The 17,099-nt window shown below is 42.3% G+C and overlaps 1 protein-coding gene across 7 annotated transcripts in view; it reads right to left on the bottom strand.

Moving 5' to 3' along the window:
* The window catches only part of LOC311439357 (uncharacterized protein), a 95,787-nt gene that overhangs the window by 23,959 nt on the left and 54,729 nt on the right, over positions 1-17,099 (bottom strand). For 3 of the 7 annotated variants that reach the window (XM_084524933.1, XM_084524932.1, XM_084524935.1), the window contains exon 4: positions 6,016-6,113. In XM_084524933.1, the coding sequence (XP_084381059.1) occupies positions 6,016-6,113 (98 nt within the window). Of the gene's footprint in view, positions 1-4,154; positions 5,748-6,015; positions 6,114-17,099 lie in introns of those variants that run through there. The other 4 variants (XM_084524931.1, XM_084524934.1, XM_084524930.1 and 1 more) reach the window with 4 other exon arrangements.

The following is a 17,099-nucleotide window of genomic DNA, read 5'->3' on the forward strand; positions in this document are numbered from 1 at the left end:
CTGCAGTGCAAACACCAGGCAGAAGGGGCTCTGGAGCTTGGGTGTTTTGGTACAACTTTAGGGCACACTGCATTGTGCCACAGGAGATAAAGGCCCCCCAGGCTGCAGCTTTTGACAGTTTTGTTCCCATTACTTCCTCCCTCAGTCCTACCACCTAGCAGCCCTAGGTGCTAAATCCTCATCAGGCTGCACCTTGCGGAGAACATCCTTCAGACCCTGAAAGTCTGCCGTTGGGGCTGCCTTCCTCTATGCATCCAAAGGCCAAGGCCTTTAGCAAGCAGTTGGGATGGGTTCACTCAGCAGGAGCTCCCTCTTTCTTAGCCAGGAGTGTCTTCTTCACACTAATCCTTCTCCTGACCATCTCCTTTTCTGAAATACTTCATCAGTTAACCATAAGATCCCATCTGTGGCATTTCATTTCAAGGAGCAGCAGGTTTTGTGTGCTGGTGCTGTCACTGCCGCAGAAAGCAGGAACAGAAACAAGCATTTCTCAAGCAACTTCCCAGGAGACTCCCCGTCTCTCCCTGTTTACTTCTAGATATCAGAACTGCATGTACCAGACATATTCTTCACAGCCTCTTGAAAGCAATCATCATCCCCCATGATGAAATTTCTCGGAAGATGAAGGAGTCCAATACTCTGACGTGCTGCCATTTACTTTTTGTTTGTACTTTTCCCTTCATCCCACAGAGGGTATCATCATTGCCTCGTCCTTCATCCTGCAGAAAACACAGGTGTGTCCTAAACACACTCAGCCACTCTTTGGACACCCTTGCCTTATCCCTGAACACTCTCCAGTGCAACATTTTCAGATCTTTGCATTTTCCTGATTATCTCAACAAGACTTTCAGATCCCTGTGCCTGCAAGGTAGAGCAGAAGGAGGGGCACTGAGAGAAAGCAGGTCATTCTGTCTTCTGCCAGTCATCGTCTTAGAGGAAATATTTAGTCCAGGATTGATCATGTCTCTCCTGCCTTTTCATTAATATCTTCACAGAAGAGTTAGACCTCCATACGGTACTAAGTCACGTAATTTTGGAGCCAAAAAAAACCTTCATGTTGCCCTCTTTGACCTCTTTGTCTAACCATAGCAACAGAATTTGCAGTCTCACTCATATACCCTTACAGACATGATGCTGTTCCTCTGGTGTACCAGAATAAAAAACACAAAGTGTAGCCAAAAGAACAGTAGTTCAGATGGTGTGCAGCACATAACCCCTTCTCCACTGCTCCACTTTGCCAATATACCAACAGCAAATATATGTGCAGGACATTCAACATAAGACTAGACTACAGTGAAAAAAATCTTGAAACATTGGAAAAAAAAATAAATAAATATTTCTATCAAAGTACTAACTGACATGGAACCTCCTCAGAGTAATATTTCAATACTTCAGGTTTCTCCAAAAGTCACATACCTTGTCATATCACATCCCCGTCACACACTACAAACTGTTCTCCAGGGCAAGGAGGGAACAGGTAGCCCATCTGGGAAACAAATTTCCCACAAGACATCCTTTTGATATTTCTAAATAAAACATGATATTCTCAGTTATCTGACTTAAAGAGGTGGGGGGAGGAAGGAAAGGACAAAGCAGGGACTTTTCTCGGAAATTTCAATTTAATTAAAAGTTCAGTTTGCTGATGACAAGCTGTTTCAGAGGAATTTTTCAGTCCAACCTACCCCATTCCCTACCCCGTTTCTTACTGCTCACAGCTGTGTGTTGGAGCACACGTGGGCCCACAGGCTGCTCAGATGAGTGAGGCCCAAGCATGTTTGGGGATGAGATGCTGCCAAGAAAGGGGAACAGCTCCACAAACTGTGGTGTCTGCTGAAATCAGCCTAATGGGAATTTTTCTTTCTCACCAAGAAAGTCCCACTTTAAATATCAAATCCCACTTCCTTTCTTAAGGATGATGACAGGATACGCCAGCCCAAAAGGTGTCGGTACTCAGGTGTGGTGCACATTTGATTCAAATCAGATAGACAATTGCTTGGGGTCCCTCTCACCCTTCCTGCATAGTAAACCACATGCACGGTACTGTGCTTTGCTCTCCAATGCAAGGAATATGCGGTGGGTTGAGCACAGTCTCTCTGAAAGGTGTAGTGATAGCTGCCAAGGTGCTGAAGGTTTTCAGCTCCTACTTACCCTGGTGGGAAGGGAGGAAATGCAGAATCTCATCTGAGACCCTTGCTTTGCTATTGTTTCTTGTTTAAAAGGGCTGTTTTTAGCACTACGAAAGAAGTAGGTCAAAGATAACCCTTGCCAGTTCCTTCCTACCCTCTTTGCCACTAATGTGGATTAGCACAAAAAGAAAAAAGCAACGTTATTCTTTTCTCACATAAGGATGATGCAAATTGCCTTCTCATGTTTAATTCCATCACATGTGAAAGGCTGGCTGAGCTGCCCACATCTCCACTGGATTTTATTCTGTGCGGCTTTGCTGGGTCACTAGGGCTTCCTCTCACCCCTTCCCTACCAGAGCAGAGAGGACATTGTTAGATCTCCTCTTTGTATTTAGGAAACCAGATCTACCCCCCTGCTGGGGCTGAAAACCCCAGGGGAAAGAAGAATACTTTCTGACCTCCAAAGTATTTTCTGAACGAAGCAGATCCTTTATTTTTCACCAGAACAAAGCTGGTAGTGATCAGTCTCCATGAACCAAAAGGATTTGGGAACCGATGCAACTCAGCATTCAATGTGTTGTTCCCCCAGAGATCCGTTCCCTCTGTTTTACTTTCCTGGTTTTGTTTTCCTCTTCTGTGGCTGTATTGTCCTCCCTCTGTACTCATCCCAGCACTGAACAGGGAGAGCATCGAGGTCCAGGCTGATAAACAGCAGCTGCCTTCCCCTGCCGTACCCAGCTGCTCTTTTTGTGCTTTAATTGACTCAGGTCAACGAGGACTTTATAGGCCGCTTTTTCCTTATCTCAAGAGTAACAGCACACACATGGAATGAAGACATTTATATCCAGCCCCAGGAGCAGTGTGCTAGCTATATTTATCTTTCCAGGCATTTCTGCCAGACTCATCACCATGGTACCTGCAGAGGAAGGACTTTTAACCACGGCCTTTTGGTAGGGAAGCCATTTGGTGGCCATCATCCAGCTACAGGGAGCTGGGAAGTGCAGGGGACCTCTGATGCTGCTCTTAATGTTATTTGGGAAGGAGGGGAAATGTTAGTCTTGTGAAACATTTCTTACTTGTTGCACCGTAGTGTGCTCAGGTATGCTTAGTGCTTTAACTGCTTGCAGGCTGAAGGTTTGTGGATTATTAATCATCCCTACAAATCATGATAACTGTAAAGATAAAGAGGTGAAGTAGCAGTGCTGTTATCCCTTCCAGGCCAGAGGCTGCTGTCTGTCCTGCCCCATAGATTTCCCTCAACAAGGGTCCTGGGCTGTCCCCATGCCAGTCAGCTCTCCAAGAGGAGAGCACTCATGCAGTCATCTCACATCCACCAGTTCTGGGTTGCAAGCCAGCCCCAGAATATGAATAGGAGAGCCCAGGTGCCAGGCAGGTATAAGAAGGGAAAGCAGCTGGATGGACAGAGGGCCCCACATCATCATTTTTATGAGGGTCTGGAACAAAAGCACTGCAGCACTGTTGCAGACACAGATAGTGGAGAGAGAAAGGCAGAGGAATTGGTCATTAGAAAAACAAAAACAAAACAAAACACAGGGAAAATGTGCTTGCTGGGATTTTCAGACCCATAGAAACTGGGCTAAATTAACAAAAATTCACAGATTATTGATGTTAATATAATTCTCAGATTAAAAAGAAACAATCTCTCCTGCTCTCCTGAATTGTTCTAGACTTTTCCCAGGCTAAAACTGTGTTTTTGAACTGGACAAGATCTTCAGCTGGACTCAATATTCTGGGATAGCTCAAACTTCTGCTAGGCTAAATGCCCAGGTTGGACTAGCCTCCTAAGGCTGGAGTGGGGCTGTTTGTAAGCCAAGCCCACAGGCTAGACAGTCCCCTAGTCTGCAGGAAATCTTGCAAACTGTACAGACCTTCCTCTGTGCCAGAAGTCTAGGCTGACTTCAGTCCCAACTACTAAAGTTTGAGAAAGTCAGAGCAAACCACTTCTCAGGCTGGACTCTCCTTCAAAGCTGCAACAAGCTCTGTTAACACAGGAATTACATCTCCCATTAAGCTCCAGACCACATAACTGTGCAAGTGTGTGAAGTATCTTTACACTCCTCCTGCTTGTCACAATTAGGAAACAACTTAAATATATGTAAGTTTATTCTTAACAATTTTGTAATAAACCGATTCAAAATGAGGTTATTTTCAAACTTACCATTTTTTAAGTAACATTTTTACAAAACACTGATAATTCAGGTTAGGAAAGAAAAAGAAATGGCTAGGAAAGGTTTTGGAAAAGTGTTTCAATAAGACTAAGATTTAGTATTTTTGTGACTGGAAAGACAAAATTTTGTATACCAACAACAGCTGAAGTAGTTTATCTCAAGACAGCATCACGGAGCTACCAGCTCTGATTCCTCCACAGTTCAGTGCAGGGGACTCCCCCCAGCCAAGGAGGAGGAGGATGCTCACTTCAGCTCTGGGAGCAGCCTTGCTGCATGACAGAGGTGCTCTCCACAGGTCTTCAGGGGGCAGACAGGGGGCTGGCTAAATCATTAGGAGAGATCTATAGCAGATTTTTTCTGCCAATACAAGGTTTTTATTTCAGGGAGACCTTACCTTCCCCAGATCTGTGCATAGGTAGGTTTGTTCATGGTGACAGCCCCACCTAGGCTGGCCCTGAGGAGAGGAGGAGGTGGCGCTGCTCAGAGCAGAAGATAGCTATTGTAGCAGAACAACCATAGTGTATGTTCTAACACTGTGTAGTCCAACAGTTTGATCATTTTGAAATCAAATATAGCACAAAATGACTCATTATTGCTACTTGTCATGATTTGTTTGCATGTTTTACGTCATGGCACAGATTAATGTGTGTGTTTTGTTTTGTTTTCCTGTTGTGCTACAAGGTTTACAACTAATAACAATAAATCTGCTCTTCATATCCCTAGTCATCCCTAATGCTCTAAAGGCCTTGCAGCAAAGCAAAACAGATGAAGCCCTAATTACAACAATGATGACCAAGAGCTGCAGATGCATTTTTTCCTAAGTGCTGGTTTGGTTTCAGCTTTAACTGTATCCTAACTAGGCATGTTTATAGGAGATCACAGAAGGCAGGTTTGTAAGTGTAGTCAGCCAGGTCTTCATGCAAATCAGCACAGTCCCATTTCAATCTGCTGGGCTCCAGCCCCAGAGAACAACTAGATGTCAATGGAGTTACATCACTTTACAGTAGCAGAGCCCATCACTTTTAAGAGCTTGCAGCACTGGAGTGGATCTTAAATATTGAAGGTTTTATCCTGAAATGGGCTAAAAGGGTTCCCATGTCCTCGGAGCAGCAGGCATTTAGTGCATCTCAGGAGAAACACAGTCCTCTGCATAGTCGTTTTCAGTTATCATCTGAGCAAGGCTATGACGGTACTGTCACGGTGGGCAAAACTCATCCCTGTGAAGACAGCCTGCATAGAGCATACCTTGGTTTGAAGCTCACTTTGGTCTTTGAAGTGAATACGAATGAATTTGTACAAGGGAAAAACTCCATCCTCTCTAAATTATCCTTCTCACAGCCTGGAGCAAATGCACAGAAGTGTAACGTGAATGTGCATTCAAAATCTTTGCAGCTTTTATAGGGTCAGTGCAATACTCCTGCTAAAAATTTGACTGAAATTAGAGAAAGCAGCTCTAACATTTCTGAAAAGAAAGGTATAACTGATTCTCTTCTGTACTAAGGCTCAGTAAGTCCAGCATAAAGTGTAAAACCACCAATATCTCAAGGAACACAATAACCAATCATATCTGCATAACTGATCCCGGTTATTTATACGTGGCTAGTAAAATTTAGAAACTTGAAAGTGTATGAACCTGGAACAAAAAGATGTGAAGACTTAAATAAACATGAGGTGCTACAAAAAAAGGTAATCCAGACTACCTGTGGTGCTGTAGCTGTTGCAGAGTAACTCAGGCGATCACTTTGCCCACAAAAACACAATGCCAGTGATTCATCTTGAAGAACAGGAATGCTTTTTCCTGGAAAAAAAAAAAAAAAAAAAAAAAAAAGGAACAGTTAAAAGTGTGCGGCCTAGCCGAAGGTCAGGCTGCATCTCCTGTGTCCTCTTCGTACAATGAGCTTCTCAAGGGCTCTTCTGAAACCCTGTCACAGGCAGAGGGGGGCATATTTACCTTTCTGCTGCATCGGTATCAGTGGATTTACCCTCATGTAATGAGAAGATATCAGCCTATTTTGTTTTTCATCTTTTCCCTCAGATGTCAGCTCTTATTTTTTTCTAATCTACCTAAGAGTAAATATTGCCAGGAGCAAGACTCGCCTTAGAACAGCTCCTGAATCATCTATTGCCTGTTTTCTGAGAGCATTTGAATTAGACTGAGAAAGCCACCCTGTAGTCATATAAGCTATATATCGAGCATACTCATTTGATTACAATCTCTTTGGTTTTCTGGACTAACATTTAAATTGAAAAAGACATTTAAAATGAACTAATATTAGATACAGGCCTAGCAGGCAAAACACTTGTGCAGAAAACTTAGCATACTGCAGTATGACAGAGGGGGAAAAAAAATCCTAAGTGTTTTATGCAAATTGTAAGAAAGAAAGAAGAAAAAAAAATAAAGATTACTGAATCCACCACTTGGCTGTTGCTTTATAGACGAGTTCATAGACAGAAAGCAGTAGTAACTTATATTCTCCACATTGAAATTCAGAATACACTTGTAATATAGTGGATTATGGCTTTCTGAAATATTAGTTTTCTTTATTTGCTTTTGCAGGTAGTTAAATTTAAGCACGAGTTACATTCCCTCTCATCCCCAAATTTAAAAGGTAATCAATTGTTTTAGCACTTTCAATTTCTTTCCCTGCCCTCTTCCCTTCAAGAGATTTAAATTGCTTGCCTGTATCCCTCCATGAGCCTTACTCTCACGAACAGAGGAGAGCCGATTCACAAGGCCATTTGCTCCTGTAAGTGCCCTCTGCTGTGTCCTGTTTGTCTCCAGCTGCTTCCAGGCACCTTCAGGCTCACAAGACCTCAGTGGTGGCTCAGCAGGACTACGTACCTGCCCCTGGCCTCCTTCCTTGTGCACCTCTACAGAGGAACAAACCTGCAATAAGATCCACAACCTGTATCTAAAGAGGCTTTCCATCACATTGCAGCCAGAAAGTTGCCTCCACAGCTAAGACTCCTGAGAGCATCATGGTTTTTTTTTGAAGGAGTTCTTCTAGGGGTTGTGTCAGGCTGTGTTCTGCTCCTGTGCAGCTGCAGCACAGGGGGGACCCAAGCCATGGCCTTAGCCTTACCAAAAAGACCTACTTGTACAAAGACCAGAGCAAGCACGATGCTTCCATTGATGCAGTTTCACAATCTTTTTGGCCTTTAGAGGACTAGCAGTCATTCCGTAAGCAGGGGCTGACTGCCACTCACTGCACACATTCCTTGCAGCCTCGTCAGCTGCCCCACGTGCAGTGCTCAGTGTAAGCGTGCTCGCTGTCAGGCGGCAGGAGGAAAAATGCTGCCACCAGGCCAGCGCCTGCCGCGGCGGATTTGCAAAGTGGAAACCTGCAAAGCCTTAAAGGGTAAGGGCTGGCAGCATGGCTAATTCTGCAAATAACTTGCACGCCTCCAAAGGGAGGCACATCTCTTGGGAGAGATATGGAGATAAGACAGACAACCAGGCAGCTGAAGCTGACGTGCACAAGCAGCAGGGGAGCACGGCTGGGAAGTGGCAGCCAGCAGAAAGCACGTCCTCCTCGAAGCCCTTGCTGCACCCTTCCTGCACTGCTTGCTAAGGACGTGGCACTTCCTGGCTCCCTCACTTAAAAAGCTCCCTAAAAGGTGAAGGAAGCTGTGAGAGAAGTGAAGCACTCTGCAAAAATTTAGCCACTTGAATACGTTACGTGCACAGCAAGCTTGTAATCCCATCCCCATCCTCACCTAATGTCTAGTGACAGCCCATCAAGTGCTTCCTCTTTATTAAATTCAACTGTGAACAATATTAGCAAAGAAATATGGGTTTTAATTAATGCTTGCCTTGACCATAAATGAAAGAGATCTTTAATTTTTTTTTTACTGTATTTTACTAATCAGAGACATTCAATATCTTGGATGCTAGTGAATTAATTCTGGACTAATGAAGTTAAAGGAGGTCATTTGTTAGAGAAAACTGATTACATATCGGGATCTCCTGGGGACCTAAATGAGAAAATCACTATAATGAAAAAATATTTTAAATGATGCAGGTCAACCAAGTAGATCATTAAGGATACAGGGGGGTTGGAAATACTAATGACAGTAAGACAGGGAAATGCTGAAAAGGAAGTGGGCTAACATAAGTAAAAGAGAGGCACTTACATTGCTAGGTTGGTTTGTTTTTTTTTGTTAACAACCCCCACACACACACACACTTCAATAACTGAAAGACACAAATTTCATAGCTTGCCTCAAATTAGTCACCTGTGCCCAGCTATTTCAATGACAGCATAACAACAGCGCATTAATGTGTGTTATGTGCATTATTTGTGGAGAGCTCAAACTCCCTTCATAGTATTAAGCACAGTGGCACCTAAGGACCCAAGCCAAAGTATGGGCTGCATTGTGTGAGACATAGGAAAAATATTAAAAGGGAAGGGAGGGATCCCTGCATCCCAGAGGTTTAATTTCAACAAGCAAACAGCAGCCAGGGGAGAGAGGCTTACAAGGTATAACACAGCATCGGGTACAGCTTAAAACACTGCTAGCCAGAGCGATGGGAGCAGTGCAGCCTGGATGAGTGAGAAATGCCCTCAGGGGCTGGAGCACAGCAAGGCCTCACTCAGCAGTAAAATGATGCCCAAAGCTTTGCTCTCAGTGCCCTCCCCAAAGACACCCAACGCCGTGCTGGCTTTTGTGGCTTCCACTGCACATGGAGCTCATGGTTTCCAAGAGCCCTTCCCTAACTTCCAGTGAGCAGGATTTAGATTGTTCTTTCTCCTGACACATCAAGTACTCTCCTGAGAATCCCTGAAATGTTCCTCTTGCCATATTCATGTCACCGTGGAGGATGTGACTTAGCCTAATCCCCCATGGCAAAGCACATAAGCACTCAACACAATGAGAGCCTCTACACAGCATTATACAGCTCAGGTTTGCTGAGTTTTACTGAGCCATTTTACAAAGCTTCACAGAAAAGAATAAAGTCAAAAAGGTGGTTGAAAGTAGAAACCAAACAAGGCAGGAGGTACAAGCAATATTATCCCATGGGGAGTGGCAAACGTAGCACAGCAAGGGAAGTCGCATGGAAAAAAATAGGATCTCTTCAATAGTGCAAGGATGGGAAGACCATGAATTCAGGAAGCCAAACATAATTTAGGGAATATTAGAGGAGAAATTAATATACTACTGGAAGAAAAACATGGAAAAACCAATAAAATTGGATGAAAAAATCTTTTCTGAAAGGGGAAGCAAGGCAGATAATGCACTGGCACTTCTGCTTATAAAACATACCAGAAAGCAGTTAATTCAAAGGAAAGAAATACCAAAAGTGTTCCTAGATTCACTATATCCACTTTTCAGGATTTCTTCACCAAATTAGACAGAGAAATACGCTAGACATACACATCAGATGCAAACTACAGAAATGACTACAACGGGCAGCACCATCTCAACACGACATAATTAGATTTGAGGAGCCAATACCTCAGGCAGAGCCTGGAAATGTGATCAACAGATTACAGTTTGGAAAACTCCCAGAATTGTAAGGCTACAAAGCCAAATTCTTCAGGGCATTTAGACAAAACTCATCCCCTCATTAAATGGAGCATTTGCTGACATTCCAGGAAAGAAGACTAGAATGAAGCTACCACACTATTCCCATGTGGAAGAAGGAAACTTTATTAATTACTGAGGGTTCTTATGATTTATTTCTTTTATAAATGCAGGTATTAAAATTAGTGTTAACAGGCTGATGATGAGATGGAGATTGCTTTTTTCAATGTAAGCATTTCAGACCTTTTAGTTACCAGTTGTTTAATTGCAGTCTCCAGATGAGCAGTGACGGCAACTGATTTGTGTTCATTAAACTCTGTCATAGAACCAAGAACTAATCTGGAAGTAACAATGTAAAGACAGCATTAGACTGAGTTAATAACTACAACAGTTATATTACGATGATTTGACTTCAAAGCAAGCAGCCTCTTACCGAGCTGAAAACCAGAATTTCTGTAAGAGCTCCTTCATTAAGTATTCCTCAGGAATGGAATTAGCCAAGACTGTTTTTCTCTTTTTAACTGCCCTTTCAATCAAAGTATTCTGACAATCCTCGAATGAGAAACTCAGACAGTTACAATGCAAACAATGTAGAACCCAACTTTCATTTCAGAGTAAGCATGTTATATTGAAATATTACAATATCAGGTGTTCATTCAAAAAGCCTGGAGTCATCAATTATCTGACACATAAATCAAAGACCTCAATACCCTGCAAGCGTATATATATATATATGTATGTATATATATATATAGTAGAAAAGGCTGGAATAATCACCTGAAGATATTGGTCCAGTGCAAATGAACATCAGGGGGGAAAAAATGATAGCTCTACTGTTCTGAAGTGGAACAGATCATTGACACAATGTGCTCACTCTGAGGAAAAAGATGCCCTTAAAATTCCAGGAGAAAAAACAGACTGAAGAAAAATGCATTAACTAGTTAGGCTTGCACAAGATCTTGGACCATTTGAAAAAAAAACATTCCAATAAAAATTCCCAACATTTTTAAAAATAAATCTGCCACAAGGCTGCTGTGAGCCTTTAGACACTGCTCACCCACAGGGAGCACTCTACAATATCCGTCAGAAGGATGCAGAAAGCTTCCTGACATGAAACAGTGCTATCTTACAGCTCAGGGCAGCCTGGGATAACGAAAATAGGAGAACCTGTAACACCACACTGGAAATAAAGATGGAGCAAACTCCTTGGCAATAATTGAATTTCATTGCAGGAACAGAGCTTTCAACAACTCAACTTCACGTATGACATAAAAGCATTGGAATGCCACTTAAAGCATTCTGTAATTATAGCAGCACTGGACACATGAACTTGGCTCTGCTGCACATGCTCATATTGTTGTAAATCTGTGTTACACAATGGAGATGTTAACCAAGTGGTAACCCTGTGCAAAGGTAGAAAGCAACACCTTTGGACTTGCAAGAGGAAAAATGCACCAGCAAGCAGACAGCACACCTTGCTCCAGCTATTGGAGCTCCACTTACAGCTACAAAATAGTTCATTCATTCATCCAACAGCCACTTAAAGATGATATAAATTGTTATAACAGAAAACTAATTGCACAGAATACAATACCCACAAGGACAACGTCCTTTATGTTTACAATAACAGAAAGCTCTCAGAAGGCATATGAGCTCCAAAGGGTTACCAGACACTCAATAGCTGGTTCTCACAGGCAGAAAATGCAAAACCGTCCACTATTGTTGCAAACTAACTAAATATGAGCAAATACTTTGGGTGGTGGAGAGGAGCTTTTATTCCTACATGAAAGTGCAAGGCAGGTATAAGTCAATACTATGCCAACCAATGTGTTTTTCACCTCACTGGAACATGAGAAGTAATCGCTGCCTTACCCCATTTGTGCTGCTGTGTGCATGCAGCCTGTGAAATTTCTGTCCCACAGACTGTGTGAGGGGAAAAAAGAAAAAGAAAAAAAAAAAAAAAGTAGATAGAAGCCTGCAATTTATTTGATGTTATCACAATAGAAGAGAAGGTAGTATAACCAGAAGTATCAGTGAAGAACTTCTCACTCCACTACTCCTGTGCAGAGGACTAGCTTTATAAAACAACTAGTTACAGCCTGAATCATAGGTAAGCACTGAAATGGAGCTTCATTTTACTCAGGTGAATATGTTTTCTCACCTATAAAACTGAGAGCAGAAGTACAGCAGGGCATGACTGATGCTATTATTCGGCGTGGATGACCCAGGTAGAAAATAAGCAATGATTTTGCTCACCAGCATGCAGATTTTGAAAGCAGTATATTACCCATGCAATGATGAGTAATAGATTTTCCATTACTAACCATGGAAGAACCTTATATTTAAGGGTGTATACATATATGCATATTTAATTTAAAGCACAGATTGACCTAAGCTACAACAGGGCACAATAATGCATTTCTCCTCTCCAGAGATCAGTTCTGTTTGCCGATGGAAATTCAGCATGCATGCCTCAAGATGTGCACACATCCAGACTGGAAGAGGACATCTGTGAAACCTGTTCTGATTATTATAACTTGAAAAGAGCGTGGGTTTTGTTTGTTTGTAGTTTTTTTGTTTGTTTGTTTGTTTGTTTAAAATCAGTGAAGCATGGACATTAAAAGGAAAAAAAAAAAAAAAACTCTTCTTATCTCTGTTGAAAAATACAATGGAAACATTATTAAAGTTTAGCAAAAGTACGAGTTCAATAATAAAAGGAAATCATAACCAGCAAGCATGCTTCTGAAGAAGCCAATTGACACTGGTTGTTGAGGGATCCCTCATCCCCACTTAACACAAGACCTTCTTACAAAGTTTATTTTTCATTTTTAAGACAAGAGTGAACTTCAAGAGATTTATTACTACGACACAGCCAATAAATCCCTTCTTTTATTTACCATTCAGGCATGCTTACAGGGTTTCAGACCATTGAGATTTGGCAGTATATCTTTGTTCTCAGTTACTACTACGATGGAGTAGACTGCAAGCGAGTTGAAGCACTGTTTCAAAATCAACATCTTTTCCTCATGGCCAAACGTTGCATGACATCATATCAAAGAGCCTAAAGTAAGCCTGGTAGGAAACCAATTTGTTATTCTAACCCCTATTTTCTACAGCTGCTAACTGTAACACAGCAACTAATGCACACGGTTTTGCACAATCCTAAAATATTGCGTTCTCATCGCTGTGAAAGAAGAGCATGGCCCTGGCTGAAGCAGTGTACTTCACACCACTCTAATCTTGGTGTAATTAGAGAATCGCTGACAAATATAAAACATATGCTTTGTCCAATATCTCAGTGCAAATTTATGTGTATTTACGTGGATGGAATTACTAGATTTGGAAACCCACAGCAACATCCAGACTAATATATATTGCTGCTATTATTATATACAAGAAGCTCTAACACCACTTTTAATCAAAAGAGATCTTTTAAAATCTATACCTGGTTTTAGTGACGTTACTGTTAATGCAGCTGATGAAATATTAAGCATGCAATTACTGTACATGCTCTATAAATGGCTTTCCTGACATTCAGGCTACATAGAAGGCTATACCAAAATGAGAGGGAAGATATTTTTCTCAAAAGTATCTTTTTCCCAGAGAGAGATTCAAGATTAAGTTGAAATCGTTTCACTAGATGAGAGCCCCAAACAAATGACATATTTATTAGGAAAAATAAAAAATAAAGAATAAAAAAGACTGGAAGAGAACAAACAGCCAAACTCCCAGTTACTATCTTGAAAGAACATGGGGCAGCCACGCTCCACACCTGGGGCTCCCATCTGGTACACAGTGAGTAGCTCACAAAAGGAAGAAAGATAGAGGCAATCTGAGGCAATCTTCTTAAGAAAGCTTGTTACAGCCTTGCAAGCACAAAGCATATATGAAGAGCACAGGAGAAAGGTCACTTCATAGTCGTTTTTCCAGGAAAACAGAGTATTCAGAAATGAGAGGCAGCCGCAGCCTAATCCCTAACACAGCCCAGACTACTCGCAGTGTAAAAAGGTCCCTTTTGCAGGCATCCTGCTTCCACCCCACCCCTGAAACTGCAGCCATCACCAGTATTGAGCGATAGTGCCTAATGGTCTGCGCGGATGTGCTAGTGTAATTGTATCCACACGGGCAGGTATCAACTAGGCTCTGACATGAGCATTTGCAGAGCTATATGATCAGTCAGGTGCGTGAGCTCCTAGTAAAACCAATTTCCCAATATAACTGAAATACAATTCCTCGTGTAAGCAGTGTGCTGCATCCTCCCCCTGCTCACACACTCGAGCTCGCTGTAGTGTACACACTGATGTGATGGTCATTGGCATAAATAGGTAGGAGCCCTACTGAAACTGTTTCACTGCAGGACATTTATAACCAGTGAAATTCCCTTTGTGATTAGCCCATTAGAAACCTGTCACGTCATTGCTGATTGCCGTGGTTATGGGCAATCTGCTCATTATTGAGGCAACGTGCAGAAGAAAAAACAACAATGTTTTTGACAGTCCTTTTACTGTCAGAGGGACAAATGTAGCTTCTTTGCACACAGCATCCTTACCCCTGGACACTGCCAGAGGCTGCTGCAGACGGAGGGAGAAGTCTCCTGTTCCGAGGCATTTCTCTCTGCTCTCCCCATAATTCTTCCCTTAGAAAATGTAAGAAATTTGCTGACAGACTGGGGAATCCTTTCTGCTCACCACTCACCCTTACTACTTTCAGAGTGGTGCCAGAAACCCTCATTGTCCCTGGACCCGAAGCTCCTACATTCCTGGCTCCTGTAGCACAATTTTGTTTCAAAAAGAGCATCATCAGTCCCATTCTATTATACAGAAGCCTCTTCAGGAAAAAGCATAGCTGGAAGGATCCCAACAGCTGGTATTTATCCAGGAGACTGATAATTGTATGCAATATGGGCCTCAAAAAATGATTAGTGCAGTAGAGACAGCTCCTGCTGTATGAAGATGTGATATAAAGGAGGTCAGGCTAAATGCAACAATCCCTTCTGGACCTAAATACTATAAATCTACAACATCATTTATTTTATTCATCGTCTCATAGCTAAATGATTATGTTCACCCTTTCTCCTAGCACATCACTATCAGTGACAGATTCACAAAATAATACTGCTCCAGACAGAATGAAAGATAATGTATTAGATAATAATAATAATAATAATAGAGATGATATTTACATGTTACTACTAGAAGCCATTAAAACATTCACTTTGGGCTTGCATTGGGCTGCAACACCTGCATCAAAACAGACATGTTTTTAAAAATAAATAAATAAAATCCAGTTAAAATTACCCATGTGACAGCATCTGACATTTCTGGCATATTGTATAGTTTTCATGCAGCTGGATTTCTGCATTCAATATCCTAGTCTTCTGGATAAAAAATGGTATTTCCCTTGGCTCACTTATGAGCTTGGATCTGGGATTGCAGATGATAATCTAAATATTTATAGTATCATTTAGGACTTTAACCAAATCTATTAAAGAGTCTTTCTGGACTTATTCTGATGCAAAATAAAATGCTTTATGCTCTAATGGAAGAATTACTGATATTAAAAGTTCTGATCCTAAATGTACCACAGAGCACTTCTTTGTATATCTAACAGAGCCTGAAAGGCTGCTATTTTTATCGGGTTTGCAGTTTATAGATAAGCATTAACTGCAGCTTATCGGACTGGTTGACACCAGGTTTCCCCGTGCTACAAAGTTTTGTCTTTGCAGAACCAGCAAAGCCAGGCAGTTCTTAGCTGGAAGTGCCGCAGGTTTAAATATCATTAACGTATTTCTGTGCTCATCTCTCTGATCAGCTTTTTCACAGTGGCAACTTTCCCTGTTGCTAGGACAGGCTCGCTGGCAACCAGAGGAGATGTCTGTAACAGCTGGAGAGACAAAAGGCAATCACAGAGGTTGGGCATGAATGTGCTGGTCTTGGCAATGTTGTATGCAGCCTGCAAGAGCCACCCGAGGACCTGCTGCCCCACGGGACCCCGCAGAGCCCTGAGCATCTGAGCAGGGACAGCAGGAAGGGTCCAGCTGGTGCGATGCTGCCCAACACATGCCTGGTGACAGCGGTGACACCGGTGTTGGCAGAGCCGTGTATTGTGTTAAGATACTGGAAAAAATAATCCACCCATCAGAATATCTGCTGTAAAATAGAGTTAGCACTTCTCCTGGCAGGGTCCTGGAGGGAAGCACAGCAGCAAATGCACCATGTGAAAATTAAAGCTGAGAGAAAGGGGAGAATTTTACTCCAGAGAGAAGGTGTTGAGGGGCAGAAAGTGGGGTTATTCACAGCCTTTATTCATCTTGATGGCTGCCTAGGATAAAAAGAGAAGGGGCATAATATCGGAAGCTATGAACAATGAATAAAGTAATTTGAAAATATTTTCATGAATCTTTCACTCTTGACAGGAAACAGCTGTTGTGGCAGTTTGGAGCTGTTCAGGAACAAACTACATTTATGTGAAAGAGAAGAAAAACAATGTTCACAAAGGTATCTAAGGATTCAGGTAAGACCCATTGACCTGTGTAGAGAACAGGCATCAGAAAGTGAATAAAGAAACGATGGGAAGAGAAGGCACTGTGGAAAATAATAATCCAAAACCTCACTAAAACATTGGGAGACAGGAATCTGCTTTTATGAAGGAGGCTTTGAAGGAGTAAACTAAGCCCAGAGGAAGCCACTGCCAAATATTTAAGAACAGAGAATGATGGATTGAAGGAGATCCCTGATTGATGGAAGAGGAAGGAAGGACTTCAGATGCTACTTCTGAAGCAAACACACAGCTGAAAGCTTGTACCTGTACTGCAGAGGAGGGGAGAGGACTGCTGTATTCTGCGTTTTTCAGGTAGCAGTGCAGTACTTGGCTGTAAACAAGATGTCTCACGAGCTCAACACCAACAGGCTTGTGTTTACAGTGATCCTCCTCAGGAAATCTCCCTTTGATGCCAGCAGCTTACCTCCTGTCAGAAGCAGCAGGAGTGCTAGTCCACGGAGGCAGCCACAGACATTTTTATTACCCTCCCAGCAGGTCTGCTGGATAACGTGCAGCAGAAGCAATGACCATGCTCCCTGCCCTGGAAGCATCACCTGCACTGGTGGCACTGGGCTGGGGCTGGTTTGCTGGAGAAAACACCGTGGACAGGGAGCTGGCAGGCTACACCGATGACAAATTAAAAGGGAATTATTCTAAGCTACTTCTTCAAAGAGGGAGGATGAAATTGTCCACCACCCTGAACTCAAAAAGCATGTGA

This window comes from Aythya ferina, assembly GCF_964211825.1.
Source record: "Aythya ferina genome assembly, chromosome: 7".
NCBI classification, from domain to species: domain Eukaryota; kingdom Metazoa; phylum Chordata; class Aves; order Anseriformes; family Anatidae; genus Aythya; species Aythya ferina.